The sequence below is a fragment of the Rhopalosiphum maidis genome, chromosome 2 (genome assembly GCF_003676215.2).
Source record: "Rhopalosiphum maidis isolate BTI-1 chromosome 2, ASM367621v3, whole genome shotgun sequence".
NCBI classification, from domain to species: Eukaryota; Metazoa; Arthropoda; class Insecta; order Hemiptera; family Aphididae; genus Rhopalosiphum; species Rhopalosiphum maidis.
In genome coordinates this window covers 13,087,276-13,104,591 of record NC_040878.1, presented here as the reverse complement: position 1 = coordinate 13,104,591, position 17,316 = coordinate 13,087,276, and the positions used below count along the sequence as shown (strand labels likewise).

At 24.1% G+C, this 17,316-nt stretch overlaps 1 protein-coding gene across 4 annotated transcripts in view; it reads left to right on the top strand.

Annotated features, from left to right (window-relative positions):
- Window positions 1-17,316, top strand: part of LOC113552971 — a 107,530-nt gene that overhangs the window by 58,476 nt on the left and 31,738 nt on the right. For all 4 annotated transcript variants that reach the window (XM_026956041.1, XM_026956040.1, XM_026956038.1 and 1 more), the window contains 2 exons: window positions 14,409-14,524; window positions 14,596-14,728. In XM_026956041.1, the coding sequence (XP_026811842.1) occupies window positions 14,437-14,524; window positions 14,596-14,728 (221 nt within the window). In that variant the 5' untranslated portion in view covers window positions 14,409-14,436. The remainder of the gene's footprint in view (window positions 1-14,408; window positions 14,525-14,595; window positions 14,729-17,316) is intronic.

The following is a 17,316-nucleotide window of genomic DNA, read 5'->3' as shown; positions in this document are numbered from 1 at the left end:
GTTAATCAATGTCTTATTATGCATATGATTAAAAATATGCTACCTTCATAAAATCTCAAATCATACTCTCCAACTCTACTTAAAAATTCAAACAGTCGCAGAAGTAGCAATATTTACCTACGAAATCTATTATTCTCACCTTTCAAATCTTTCAAGCTCACTTATCCTTTTTCCCTACCCTTAACTCTAAAAATAACCCAAATAATCCTCCAAGAAGGTTAAAAAGAAACAGGTGTAGACTTAGAATGAAAAAAAATGAAAATCACTTCAAAGGTGTTACTGCTTGTAATTCATTTTTTCTTTATCTGATTGTCATATAAATCATTTATTCACACGAGGTTACTATAAATAGATTAATAGATTGTGTATTTAAAATAAATGTTAAAAAAAATTGTTAACCATTTTCTTTTCAAAAATACATTTTTCCGTGCTTTATGAAAACAACTACTGATTATTCAAAATTGTCAACTTTATTTTCCAATATACACTTAACGATAACGTTCAATATAATGTATGTTATGTATTAACGACTATTAGTTATACATTTTACATAAATGTTTTTAATAATTGTATTATTGTGAAACATAAGTTTTTAGGTAAACTTGTATTGGTAATGGACATAGCTTTGATCACATAACTGATATAGTGATATAGGAAATAATTGTAAAATTTAAATATATTAATAGAATAAAATAATAATTATGTAATAAATTTACCATTTATTATATCATTTAAAATACCTATATCTATTCTTATTGGTGTAATTACCTTTGAAACAATTATTTTAAAATATAATAAATTGTACTATAATTTTAATTTTCTATATTATTAGTATTATACTAGGCCAAGTTGTATGCAGTGTAAATATTAATATATTTTTATTATGTAAGATTTACAAGAACGATTTATACTAATGATCACAAAAATAATATTTATAAATTGTAATATAGTTTATCTATATAATTTTTACCTGCAAATCATGCATTTAATACGTAATCCGTGCTATAAATATAAAAATTCTTATCATTATTTTATTGTATATTTTATTATAACGACACCATTATTATTATTATTTTGCATTCATAAAGAAATATTTCTATTTATTTCAACGGGTCAATGATAATGAACCAGTAAATGTTTGATATTTTTCTGTCATCAGGGTTTTACACTGTGTGCGATATTACATTTAAAAGTCGTAAGCACGAATATATTTTATGACCACTGTCAAGTTAAATATACTGCAGTTCTATATAAGAACAAAAGCGGAAGACGTTACGTGCTTGAATCAAATAACAAGACACGTTTAAACTTTGAACTGTAATCGCTACGTTTATTTCGTTTTTATGATAATATTATGTAGTTTTAACAGAACTAAATTACAACAAAAATAAAAAAAAATTGGTTTTTATTAAAAATCCACATTTAGACACCCACAATGTTGACGCGTTAATGAAAAACCAACAACAATCATACAATTTTCCAAATCTCTTAAAGATATTATAGTTTTATTTTTTTATAGTTAATGTAAACATACAATATAACACAATGACCAAGTATATGAATATTCATTTAATTTATATAATAATTTATTTCATAAAACATTATTCTCCTTCTCGTATTATCATCACATTTATTTATTTATTTTATAATTTTACAATCAAAATATAATACCTTAAGGAAGAAAATAATACAATTTAATAGTTATAACTTTATAAGTAATGATGTGTCATAATTGGTCTTAAATTTAAAGATAATAAAAAAAAATATTTTTTATGCTTTTTTGTTTGTCTTGTTGACTATTTTTATTAAAACATATTAAATATTTACATTCTAATTCTTCTTCATAATATATTATAATTATATAAAATATTTCTAATTGTTTAACTGTTCTATCGACAGATTTAACTAAGTTAGTTTTTCTTTAACTCGATTATTTTGCCCTTTTACTTTATTAATTACATCAACGTTTGCACTACACTATAATAGCAGTGTAGGTACATAAATGCTCATTTATAGAATTAATAGTTTTCTTTATTCTGAAATTTCCGACTAGTCTTGTATTTGTTCAACATACATTTTGCTTTAGTATGAATATTATATAAATTAATTTCAATTAAATAGGTTGCTTTTCTTTTAGTTATTAATCAAATAAGTAAATTAGGTATCCAAAAAATAATGTACGGAATTTGGAAAATATAATATAATTTTATTGGTCGTAGAGTTTGTTTTCTAGTTAGGAAGACATTTTACTATTAAACATGATGTCTGATGTTCACATATAGAATCTATATGGTCATAATTATTTGATCATTGAGAGCAGATAATAGAAAAATTAATAAAATGTGTTACCAAAATATTGATTTTTAATTAATTATATTAATTAATTATCTACTAAAATAACTCAATAATAATACGTATTGACAAAATATATATTTAAATATTTTCACACAAAATTTAATTGTTTAAACGAACTCAAAAAATGCGTCCGACACACAGTTTTTTTTAGTATATCAAGTTGATATACCATACTTTAGTAAAGTAGGTTTATGGTAATTGGATAATGCATATTTAGTTACTTATAGTTTAATTAAATATGACGATATATTTAAACTGTATATGATAATATTTTGTATTTAAAAAAACCTACTGTTACTTTAGATTTAAAGAAGAGTGATGAATTTATTGATTTTACAAAAATGTGCATTTTTATTTTTTGTGCCTGTCATCACTTATTGGAGTAATAAAAATGGTTAGATTTTCAACTTTAATATCTTTTTTAAGTATGAAATTGAATCTAGTTGTTACTTTTAGGACTAAAATTTCCACTTTTCTTGATAATTGGGAAAAGGGAAAATGTTTCACTTGATCAAAAAACTTAAAAGTTTTCTAAAATGTTCCTCAAAAGTTTTTACTAAAGCTGTTTAAAAAAAAGCCCATTAAAGATACATGAGAACTTTTTTTTTTATAAGTCAGAATTACAAACATTTTTTAATTATTAAGTATGTAATTAAAAATGTATAAAATATTTAATTTTTTAAAAAAAGCTTGACGATCTAGTACAAATCTTCTTGTACGTAGTATATTCTGATAAATAAGTAAACATTGTTTTAAGACATTTAATTGTCAATTTAGATAGAATTGTATATTTAAACAAAGAATAACTATATTAACTAATTTTTGTAATTCAAAAATATAATTTGCAGTGACTCAAATCTTTTACGTATATCATTATATTATCGCAAAGAGCCGTTTCTTTTTCCTGCTTTGAGGTACAATTTTTTTATGAATGATCCCTTAATCAGAGCCATGCGCTCTTTAAATAATAATAATGTTGATCTTTGGCCTTAATACAATTGTCGTTTGTTTTTATTTTTGTTAAACTATCTTTTTATGTTCTTTATTGTTATAATATTATTATGTCATTTATTACTACCATTGTAAAAGCTGTTAGGCGTTCATTCATAAAATATAAATATAAAAACATTTCCAGAACATTTAGATCAATTTTAACTGATTACTTATTTATTCTAGAAACCTATTAATTTTGTTCTACAGTAAGGTAGATTCTTTGAAAATTATACATTTATAATAATTTAATATAAGTTGTATGATGTTTTGGGAAAAAATTAAACCAACCTACTATAATTACTAATATCAAAATTAGTTACTTAAATAGTAATACCTATATAAAAATATATCACGAACTAATATACTTAGTTATATAGATCATAGATTGACAGCCCGTCTCGCCACAAAATCATTTATAGTATTCAATAGTTTGTCATTGAGTTACAATATAAAAAAAAAATATTATAATGACTTACTCAATGAAGAGAAACATTTGAAACTTATTATACACTACAGTGGTTAACTATTTGCCCTCAACTTCTTTTAACATATTATTTAAATGTCAGCTTATGAAGTTTTTACTATTGTTGTTAAAAAATGTAAATTAAGTATTTATTTTCTAAAGTTAAAAACAAAGTTCAATAGAAAAAGAGCATGGAAACTTCATTATCACGATTTAAAATACCCTAGGCACACTTTGTACTTTGTATTAGATGTTATAATTTATAATTTAAAAAAAAGTTTTACATTTGAACTTGAATAGCCTTTCATTAAATATCCTTTTTTTTTTTAAATGTTTAAAATTGACATAAACCATATAACAACATATTTTAAAATAGCGCATTTCCTATAGGTATCATTTTAAACTAATTCGCAGTATAAAATATGCCTCGCATTATATTAAAATATGCAAAAAATAAAATTTAATAATAAATTTTAAGAATTTATATATATTTTAAACCGTTAAACTTATAGTGAAACCATATGAAATAATGAAATAATAAATAATATGTACCTATAGTAGGTACTTTAAAATAAATAAATAAAAGTTCACACTAGAAACGTTTATTTGTTCGTTTTTTATAACTTATGAATAAATCATATGTTTTGGTATAGTATTATAATTCAAATAAAATGGAGTATACACACTTAACTTACTATAAGTTAATAATTAATCATCGTATTTTTACACAATAAATAAACTAATGGAACGTTTGTGATTTCATATTTATGAACTTTTGTAAATAGATGCATACTTGGTTTTAATAATATATGTATAATAATTCCAAAAATAAAAAGTGATTTATTTTTTCATTAGTTTTTCATAATAATTGTATGGTTATATGGCATTTTTGATATTATAATGTTATGCATACACTTTATTTTCGAAAAAAAAAATATTGTGTACAATGATTTTTTAAACAAAGTGACGCGTATGATTTATTTTATTTATTTTTTTAATACTTCTTATAAACTGTCGAAAGCATTACGCTAAGTTGACGTACATAGTATTAAAAAACACGCCATAAATAAAATAAAATATATAATACAATATGTTATATGTTATCTACGCAGTATAAAAGTGTTGAGCATAAAAGTAAACGGGTACGTCTCCGTGAAACCGCGGAAGGGATAAATTACGAATTATTATGGCTTATAATGGTTCTGCAGACGACTAACAAGGTCAAGTCTGCAGTATGTATTATTCATATCTCAACCTTCTCGGGGCTAAGTCTGTTCACAAATGCATGATTAATCACGTCGGTTTTTAGGCGCCGACGCTTTATCGTATGCAATTTAAACCTAGGATGATGTCGCAAAGCCCACATGTAATACCTGTATGTGCAACGAGTAGCCTATAATAATTCATCGTAGCTCACCAACGGTCATATAATTTACTCGGCGATGGTTGTCCGGAAGACTTTTCACGGATTGCCGGACGGTGGACGTAGAAAAAACGATTACTCGCATTATTAACTCCCGTGCGTTGCGGTCGTCTTACGGGCGCAGACACGCGTATATACCACGATGATAACTATATACTCTCGTTGTATCCTACGTAATAGTTCCGATAAATTTAACAAAGTAAATTTAACGAAATAAAAAATTTTCATTTTTTTTTTTTTTTTCAAATCATTGTTATGACCGTGTATTAACATGGCTGTATAAACCTTATAACATTACATAACGACGGTTATGCACAATAAATGATCATTTTGTGGAGGAATATTACTTTAATATTAAGATTGAAGAAGCGGTATGCACATAATAATGTGTTCCATTTTAATAAACACAAACTTGATGCGCTGTATGGCTATATATATATATATAAAGCGTAGTATCAAACACACGTGCATTACTCATCGTTGTATTAATTATTCTTAGTAGTTTATTGTACATTGTACAGTATGTAAGAACAATGAATAAAATATTTAATTAATTAATCGAGTAAAATATTTTTCAATTATTTATTTGTTCGCGCAGCGAGCGCACAGTATACTCATTATAATTTTGTATATCGAGAATGCTCAGTGTTTTAAATCGTATTATTCGGGGTAAAATGTAACATCTAGATATTTTAACTTTTATTCAATTCACATGATGTAATACTCGGGATACTCTTTGTATTACCTACCCAGCAATAATTATACCATGACATTTAATATTTATTTAAGCCTAACTTGTTATCATTAAATCGTTTTCATAAAACATTTTATATCGCATATGAACTAAGTAAATTAAAATATATATATATATATTCATTAAAAAAAAAAATTGAAAAAAATAACAGCAATACCTATAAAGGTACAAAATGACTATTGTTTATTAAAATATTAATTATTATTATAACATTATTATTTAAAATAAAGCTTATCTCATATCAGTTATTGTCAGTAACATATGTTTAAACAAATGTTCTACACTTTTGTTTACATACTCAAAAATATATTTAGTTCTACATTTTATTCAGAAAAAAATGTATATTTTTTGTAAATTGTTTAAATTGTTTGTTTATTAAGAAATTTTTCTTAAATAGAAAACACTTAAAGTTATTACATTAATTTACAGCAAACAAAATATAATTATATTAAAACTAATTGTTAAATAAAAACAATTATTATGATATACCGATATGTTGTACACGCTCAGGATAAGCAAAAAAACAATAATAATGGGTAGCAACTAATTATAACTAGATATTTATAAAGTTTAGTATAAAGCATGTTCAGCTTTGTGAAAGCTGTTTTATCTCAGTTTAATTTTATCTAGTACACCACACCAGCTTCTTTGTCTAAACTTTAAGTGCATATATAGTAAGTATTAAATCAATATTAAACTATGATATGTATATTGTATATAATATATTGGCGAGATGAAAAAACACAAATCATACTTTGTTAATCGATGCAACAAATATCTGTCACCTACAAATGTTACAATCAAATACGTATAAAAACAGATAGTATGTTTCAAGAATATATAATATATACCTGATACATACAATATAATATATTCAATATTGATAAAAAAAATAAATACTATGCATGAAATAGTGAGTGCTTAAAATAACAAATTTGTATCTATTATAATTTGTAAGTAGGTACTCGAGAAAATATTTTAAGTCTTTAAAATATTAAGTATCGTCGGTTATTAAATTTACTGATACAATATATTAATGGAACTCATATAATATTAATTAAAATCCTATCATCCTTATGATTTCAAGACTGAAACACAACAAAAATAATGGCGTAAGTAGATGAAAAACGATAAAATTAGTAATATAATTAAATAACAAAGAAAGAAATTCCAAAATACCTACCACAAAAACATTTATGTTCATTATGTTTTATTGAAAATTATACAAGTTTTAACAAATTATGAGCCAAGGGATGTATAGAGATTATTTTTAAGTGTTTTAATTATTTTTACAGTACCTGAAGTGGATTAAGAAGAGATGATATTCTTTGATATCTCTAGTACATGGTCTTTGAAATATTTTAAATAATCATAACCATTTAGCTGGCTTTACATACATGGTTGATTACGAATAATTTTCAATTTATATATTTCCTCAAGACTGCGTGAACGATTTCTAATATTTCAGTTTTGAATAACCTTTCTAGAATGCTGTAGTGTGTAAACCATTAAATCTTCGTAATACGATTGTCTTAGATGAAACACTATTTCCAAATCTTCAGTGAAAAATACCATAAAATCAGAAAAATCAAAAGGAACGTATACTATTGAGAGTTATATCATTAACCCTGCATAGGTCGCACGTATTACTATTGTAATCCGTGTAAAAATAAAAAAAATTTTCGTATTTTGAAAACCAATGGAATTATTTTATCTTTTCAGTACTTTTGAATGACATATTGCCTAATATAATTATTTCGCTTTCAAATAAAGGTCGCTGAAGTTGTTGTTATCGGAGTTCAAAGTTTGTTGTATTAACACATTGTATGCCACGCGATCTTTCACGCACGCTTATTTTTTAGGTTATTTTTTAATCATAATTATTAAATATTGTAAACATCAATATTCTATTGTAAGATATTTGACAAAATACGTGTACATAACTACTCCAGATAATCGAATAAATGGTAATAATAATAATAAAATATTAAAATCTACTCAAAAAATTATCATATGGTAACTTAATGTTCTGATATTGAAATTATTTAGTATAATAATATTTAATTAAAAACATTTTTATGTTAAATTTTTCTCTGGCAATTTGATTTTATAATTATATATATGTGTGTATATGATATTAAATTTATTTTTACTATTTATGTAGTATATTTGTGATAAGATATAATAGAAGTAAGCTACGAAATAATTTGAAAACACAGCAGACATCGGGTACTTGAATTTTTGTTTTTTACCCATGGTCGAGTTATTTCGAATAAATAAAGTATCATATAGTATAGTGTACGGGTTCTTGGTAGTAAGCCATTTCCTGTCTATCTTGTGGTGTATATATTATTATACTATAAAATATTGAACATAATAAAAGTGCACGTAGACAGACTATAATATAATATAGGTACTACGAGTATCTATTACAGTGAATTAGCAAAACCTACTTCACATAACATAAATGTTTTTATAGAATACCTAATATCTAAGTCAAGGTCGTAACTGAAAAACAATAACGGGGTGGTCCAACATATTTTTTTTTTTTTTAATATATATAGACACTTAATTTTTATAGTCAATAAACTATATTTACCAGTATTACCAGTTAAATGTGGCTACTTTTAAAAAAATCGTTGGGAGTTCTGGACCCTTGGACTCTCCCTCCCACCAGTTACGGCCTTGATTTAAGTATATCTAAATTTCTAAAATATGATATAAAATAATAAAATCAATATCGCTAATTTTAGATTATAACTACACAAAATAAATTAATACATTGTGCATATGCAGGTATACTTAATACGTTGTATAGTTAATACCAACTTGTTTCAAATTCAAGACTATCATGTAATATTATTATTTATTTTATTTATCTACTAAATTTAATGTCCTCGGATTACAAAATGTTAAAAAAATTAACATAATAATATACGTAAGGTATATCTGTGGAATCATATTATAGTGTCTGGTATGTTATTTTAGATTTATCAGAAATAATTAATTAATTAACGTAAATTTTAAAGAAATAACTACTTAAATATCATTATTAAAGAATTAAATGGTATACTCACAAACTCAGTAGTAAAATGTTTGAGCTTAAATTTAAAAATGTTATACTACACACTACGACTACGCAGTAATTTACACTAAAAACATATTTTTGATTGAACGAATTTTTATGGTAATTATTTCAAATAATATTGTATACAATATCAGTTTTTCATCAAACGTATTTTTACTGAGTCACTGTGCATTTGTATAGGAATCTCTGTAAAGTATTTTCTACGTTCTCCGTTATAAATTTTCATTCACTAAGCTATTTTATCACTTGTCTTGATCATTGAATTTTCAAATATCATCGCTTTTTCTGTCTCGCTATGTTATCAACAAAAAATCCTAAACTGGTAGTATTATTTAGAGCATTTTAATCATAAAAACAATGTTCATTTTTCTTTCCTTTATATTAAAACTAATAATGTAAATAATTTTATTTATGTCCTTTTTTTATCTACACACTGTTAATATAAATGATAATACATATATGAAAATATAATCGACTACATCGTTTATTTTTTGATTTATTTTTTTATTTTAATGTTAACTTTGAGTTTTTCAATAAAAATCTATTTTATAGCTCATTGAAAATGAAGGGTTAATAAAGGGGATTTAAATAATTAAATATTTAAACTAAAAGTATTATAAATGTATATATTTGTTTATTAACATTTTTAACTGCCATTGGTTCAGTGTGATAAACATTAATGGTAAATAATGATATATTTATAGATACAATGTGTGTGGATTTTTATAATTAACTTGAATAAATATAATGAATATATTTTGATTTTTTGATTACATATGTATATAACTTATCATGATAGTAGCTTGTAACGTTTAAGTATATTTTACTGAAATAATTTTTATTTGAAAAAGAATATTTCCTAATGATTTGAAATGATTTATTTTATTTTAAACCAAAAATGTAGTTTAGCGTTGCTTTTTCAGACGTTAACTGCCCATTAACATCACAAGCAATAACAATATATTTGTTTTTTTTATCTTGAACGCACATGAGCTTTGTACCTACAACTTATGTTTCTTTTTATTTATTACTTTAACTATTGTACATGCAGCGTTTAACATTTTGAATAAAAAAGCTTAATTCACAACATTGTCTTATCTTATAGTTTTTAAGAAATATATAAAATAGTTCATTAGGTACAATAATATTAACGTGCACGTATTTAAGGAATTTCAAATGTCTTTAGTTTTTTGTTTTTTTACATAAGTGTTTTAAACTATTAATATTGTAAAATTTACTTCAGTGAAGAATAATGCTAGATGTTTTATCTTATTTGTATTAATATTTATTTATCACTAGCATTACTTTTCACTAAGTTAGAGATAAATTTTTCGGAGAGCAAAAAGATTCTTTACACTATAAGTACAGATATTATATTGATAACTACAGCCTAAATTGAATAACACAATTATTTTTATTAAATTAATTCAGTTTATAATACAATCTAAATCAGTTGAATAATATTCTTCCAGATATAGAATGAACGTACATTTTGAGTCTTATGAAGAAATAATATTTAATATAAGTCATTCTATATAATTCTTTTAGAAGAGTAATCTATAAATTATAATCAAGATATACTGTGTATGATGTATATATAATGTAGGTTTGTGTTATTATACATATCAATTGTAAGTGAGTTATAATTTTATAATATTTTGTGAATTCAAAAAATGTGTAGGTAACAAGAACTATATAATAATATACAAATAATAAAATACCTAATGTAGTAGTGCTATTTTTTTCGTTTTGTTTTGTACTAAAACAGAGATGTATAGTTTTAAATTACATTTTATACAGAAATGTATTTGCAATGAGACTTTTTAAATGTTTTTTTTTTTTTTTTTTTTTTATCAGATTATTATAAATTGTAATATTTGATTCACTACTTACGTGACAGAATAATAAACTGCATGATTTATCGCATTGTATACAAATGTCAAATACCCAATATTCGTAAGACCGATTTATTTGAAAAAATTTAAAGTTAAATTATTGATTGCTATTAAGCTTTAATTTAGAATTTACCATTTTCAAATGAATTAGATTCTTACACCTATAAGCTTTCTATTACTTTAATTATTTAATAAAATGTAATATATAATTTATCAAAATAAGATATAATAAAAACAAATTAGTTTTCAGTCGAATAAATATGAAAAACACTATTATTTGAAATAATCAATAGTACTAATATATTGATACATTACAATTTAGAAATTAACATTAAAAATCGTTCTCGTCTAACCAAAATTTAATTTATATTGATACTGAACATTTCTTAAAATGTTTTAAATAATCTGAGAATCTATTTGATAATAATAAATAATAGCATATTAAGTATAGTAAATAGTGATATACTTAAGAACTCTAAAAAATCACTATTTTAATAAATACACTATAATAAAGAAAGAATTGACGGTTGATGATGTTTGCAAAATCACCTTGTATACGTCATCAACCGGCTTATATCGTGTTTGACGTGAAACGTTTTTGCCAGTGGCGATATATAGGTATACAGATACCTATGTTTAATCTCGCTCTACACGGGGTCTATACCGTGTAGTGCGAGTAAAAATAGCAACCGCCATAATAATAATATACTAAAAGAACCGTTTTTTTTTTTTTTTTTTGTTTTTGGCAGTCTAACCGACAAAGCCGATAAGAGCGGTTGTTCTGCGGGATGCGCGTAATATTATTATATTGTAATAATAACAAAGTATCTGTACTTATATCATAATATTGTATGTTGTGAAAACGATAATGTTATCGAAAACGGTTATACAGGTACCTATCTATATTATAATATCGTGATGAAATTTTTTTTTTTTTCTAAATCGTTTAAAATAACGAATATCCCGTTTGTTTGATATAGAAAACATAACCGTTCGAAGAAAATGCAAGCAGGTATGTACATACGATTCAATTTAAAAACGTTCGTTCTCCCCCGCGTTGTTTTAAATCCATCGAGGATACGTTAACAAGTTTATTATATTATTTTGCTCATCATCCCAATCAGCAACAGCATATTCCATTTGAATTGTATATACTTGCAACTTGAGCTTTTTAAAATTGTAATTATATTTTATACGGCACTTTGTACTTTTATACGATTATGCCATAAATCCTTCGAGGCGTAAACGCGAAGTGCGGGAATAATAAATGTGACGGAAAATTCCATTTATTATTTTGCACAATAATATTATACACGTATATAAACCATACCTATTTTTACTTATTTTACAATTATTTTTGTAATGCGTAGATTTTAGAGTTTTAACTATACGATTTGATTAAAAATAACGGAAAAATGCATTACCCACTTAATTTATATCATAAAAAAAAACGTAATATTATCAAAGACATATTATATTATTTACATCTATTTTTTACATTATAAAATTAGATTACGTATTTATATGTGTTGTATTTATTATATTTTAAACCAAATTAGACAGTGCGGAAACAATGCGCATTTTTCCTATTTAAAAATCTACGATAATTAAATTTTATGAATTTGTGTTGTATGACATAATACAAAAATGTATTAGTATATTATAATTTATAATGTTAAGTATCAGAAAAATATGTATTTGTTTATTTATGGAAAATGTTTCTTATCTCGTGATGTGAATAGTTGTATGTAAAAACTACAGAGAGCCACTACAATGTTTTAGTTTATATTTAGTTAGGTACACGACGTTTGTGAAATATCTAATAATACATTTTTTTTTTTAAATTTGTAATTTTTAAAAGTTTATAAAAACAGTTTATATGTATTCTGTGAAGTACAAATGATACATGTATTTCCGATAAAATTTAATAAATAGTTTTGACCCAAAAAACTTTTCAGTTCTATTATTATATAATTTACGTTATAGGTACTTCGCGTTTTGTTTACCGTCGTTGTACTGTGAAAATGTTTTTGTAAATATTGAATTATATAGATTATATTTGGATTTATATTGGTTTTTGTTGATACACACTTAAAGTTAAAACCCTTAAAATATAGTGAATTTTAAGCTACCATACAAAACCATATAATACAAATTAATTTGTAAACTTAATTAGAAATCCATTAAAATATTAATAAGTTACGAACATAAAATCGAGGTATATTATATGATTTATGATATATATATTTTAACTGTATACTGAAAAGTATAAAAAATAACGTACCGCAATGGGGAGGGGATTACAACTCTTTTTTATAACAATTGATACTGCGAACTTTGCTCTTCTTCAACGACCTCCCATATGAATCAACCGCTTGAATTTTCTTTTAACAATAATATATTAATTTGTATTTGATTCAATGATAATTTAAAAATGTTTTTACTATAGATTATAAATACTTTAAAAAATCACAAAATTTATGGATCATTTTATTTCCCCTTACACACACACACACACACACACAACATATATAAAATTGAACTGTTAAAACTATTCATATATTTTTGTTTTGGTAAATATGATGTTTAATTTCAATAGTTCAAATAAACGAACACGAAGCGTATAATTAATATAAAGTGTATAATTTATTGTATGTATTACATCACTATTAATCATTGGTATATAAATATATAACACGCATTTATACGAGGTTATTGTATAGTGGTTTGACATAGAAATAATAAAGAAAGTGCCGACTGAAAAAGCAGTGACCTATTATAAACGCATTCGTTTGCAACGGTGTGCGCATAAAATATTTCAAAATATAATAATATATTTTCATTAGTTTCGGGTTTAGTGGCTGTTTCACCTGTTTAACAATTTTGGTGAACGGTATAATAAAGGATAGACTTTAGCCGCAATACAACAGTGATGGGTTTCCGTATTATACATTTTGGTACCTAACAGGAGTATAAATTTTGTTATGGTGTAAAACGTTTTTTACATCATATAAATATAAATTATAGTATATAAAACTCGAAGTCTGAAACGTATATGTTGAAATTTATAATGTATTATTCTATCATAAATTATTATTATTTTATTATCATTTTTATTTATTATCATTTTTTTTTTTGTTGGCATGATTTTATTTACATCAACAACAGAAATATAACGTCCCATTTTTTTTTTTATCACGTGCGATTGAGTGTTAAAGACGTCACAGTGTATGTTTTTTGTATCATTGTATTGATATCAATAAAATTATGTTGCGTACATTCAATTTTAGTCTAAGATTTATTTATTTTTAAATATTTCGTCATCGGCGAATCGATAATAATTTAAATCCCTGCTTTAAAACACTAAAATTTGTATGCACTAAGATGTTAGTACGTAAATGTAAAACTTTTTAATAATTAACTTTATTTTTGTTTAGGAGTTTATAACAAATACCTGTCGTCATAATGTCTACTAGTCAAAGTGATACTGAATTTCCAGCTGGCATAGATCATCAGAACAAAAAGTTCACCACCATAATTATTTACCCAACGGGTAAGACTTCAAATGAGAAGTTCAAAAAACGGAATAATCTTATATGCCAATAATATATTTTATGATTTCAGTGACACCAGAGAAAATAATCATACCAATGGTGTCGTGCATTTTGGGTTTTCCGTTGTTGGCGCTAATGGTGATATGCTGTTTAAGACGTAGGGCCAAATTAGCGAGAGACCGAGATCGTCGAAGAAATTTGGGGTAAGTCTCATTATTATACTGTTACTAATCATCATACACTATATGCGTATTATTATGTAGTGTAAACATTAAATTTCTTTTAGATTTATTCACACGCTTAGAATATAGATACCTACCTACATAAATGAAAACTAATATTTATTTTTGAAATACAAGAAAAACTTATTCTTATTCATACATTGGCGACATGGATTTAAATTTGAATGTATTAATTTTAAAAGGTTAATTAAAATATATTTTGTGATCCACGTATAAATGTAGCAATATAGTGTGGTCTACCCCTTACCGCCGCCTTATAGTTAATTAATTTAAATCGTATTTCGTATTAAAATCGTAAAAACATTTATTGTAATAATTATTTTCGTTTATAAATTTTTCAAATTTTTATCGATATTACGTTGAAAATGTTGCCACTAAAAAAGGACGTTACAAATTGTATTGTTACTCATACCCATTATAACTGTTGAACAATAACCCTTTAATGATATGATTTATTATAGAATATTAGAGAGTACCTATAGGTTATAAGTTAGCCATATAGCCTTTATAGCATCTATTACAGTACAGCACACAAACATATTTGTAATTTTACATTGGTGGGGGGAGGGTCTGCCTGAAATTATATCCTGACTATTACACTACGTGGTCAGCCGTATAAACGCTTAAACCGAATATTATATACATAATACAAATATTGTATCGCAATTAATTTTTGTCTTGGCACCTAAATTATTATGCACATTTAAACGGACAACGCACGTTAATTGACATTTAATATTAATTGCATTATCATTATTCTGAAATAAGGTGTTATTTAAGAAATGTCATGAATACTGTCTTTTGGAATATTTTTCTTGTTTAATTCATTTTCAAACGTATTGGTGTACCTATTTTTTTTTAAATGAAAATTAACATACTCATAAAGTGCATAGATAATAAAAATATAGGTATAAACAAAAATTAAATCAAAAAAAAAATTGCAATTGTGATGTGCAATATTTATGGTTATGAATTTTGTTTTATTTTATCACTTTATTTTGAATTTATGTAAATTTATTAAACTATTCACTGTTAAATTCATTTAAAATAATATATTTTGTCAATTTATTAATCATTTCTAGTGAAACTATTATTAATTTAATAATATGCATAAATGTCATATTATATAAATTTTAGTAAAATATTATAAAAAGAGTCATAAAACTAGCTGGGAAATAATTAATTTTAAAATTAAAACAGACATTAATACAAACCATTTTTAGTAAAAGAGAACAATTTTATTAGTTCGTAATATTGAACTTAAAGCACATTGTTTTTTTTTTATTTTTATTTTTGGACACCATTTGTCCGTTATCAATACGTTTTTCAGTGTGTTTACATAAAATGAGCAAAATAAATTTTATCCGCAATAATAATGAAACGTAAATAAAAAAGAAATAGTGGTTGGTGTTTCGAATAATATAAAATTAAATACTTGTTTTTTTGAACGTTAAAAATACACAATAAAGTGTAGAGTGAATTGTATTAAATTTCCGGATGATAAATTGTCGGTTTCAAAATGATTCTCCAATTCGAAATAATATAATAATTAAACTTACAAAAGAGTTAAATCCAAAGTTTAGTTCTTGATTGTAGAATAATCTCCACATTTAAGCTAGTATTCCAACCATGCATATACAAATAGAATAGAATGTACTTATATGAGTTTAAATATGCATTGTGCATTGTATTTATTTTAGAATTAATAAAGAAAAATTTCTACAAACTATACGTCTTAAAATTCATAAATAAATATTTGAATGTGTTTTCAATTTTTAATATATCATCTGATTTTTATGTATATTTATACATACATATATATCTTACATATAAATCGTTTGTGAAAAATTACCAATCTGTAGTTATGCGTGTATTTTTAATTTTAAATTAACCTTGTGAATCATAGATTCCATATGATTTGTATATTTTTTATTAATAAAACTATTTTTTAATATGATCGAATTTATAGTTTAGAGATTGAATAACAATAAAATATGATAAATTACATTTTAATAAAATATAATACTCTAAACTAATAGTAGTCATTAAATTTTGACCAATATCGTATTCAAATTATTAAGTCATAGTTATTTTTTAACAAAGTACATCTTTAATTATTAATCAATTTGCGATGTGAGCTAAGCTAGTTACTCCATAATAGACCTCAAAAGTTCAAACTTTTGATGTATGGTCTTTTTAATATTTAAATAACTTAAAGGTTACCTATTCATACCAATGTCATTATTTTTTTTTGGTTTATATTATAATTATTTAATAATTAATTAAGGACATTATTAAGTATTCTAAAATTAGGTTAATTACTTAAAATTCATTTTTCCTTTTTTTCTTAATAATTAAAACTGATATACTGAGATTCAATAATAAAATTATACGTATATTGACTCTAAAATACCATATTATATAATTATTTATATTAAATTAAAAAAATGCTGTGACAAGAGTCACTATGAATAGACTCTATATAGACACTCTATAACGTCACCAATAACTGTAAAAAAATACAATACATCATTTTACAACAAATTAAT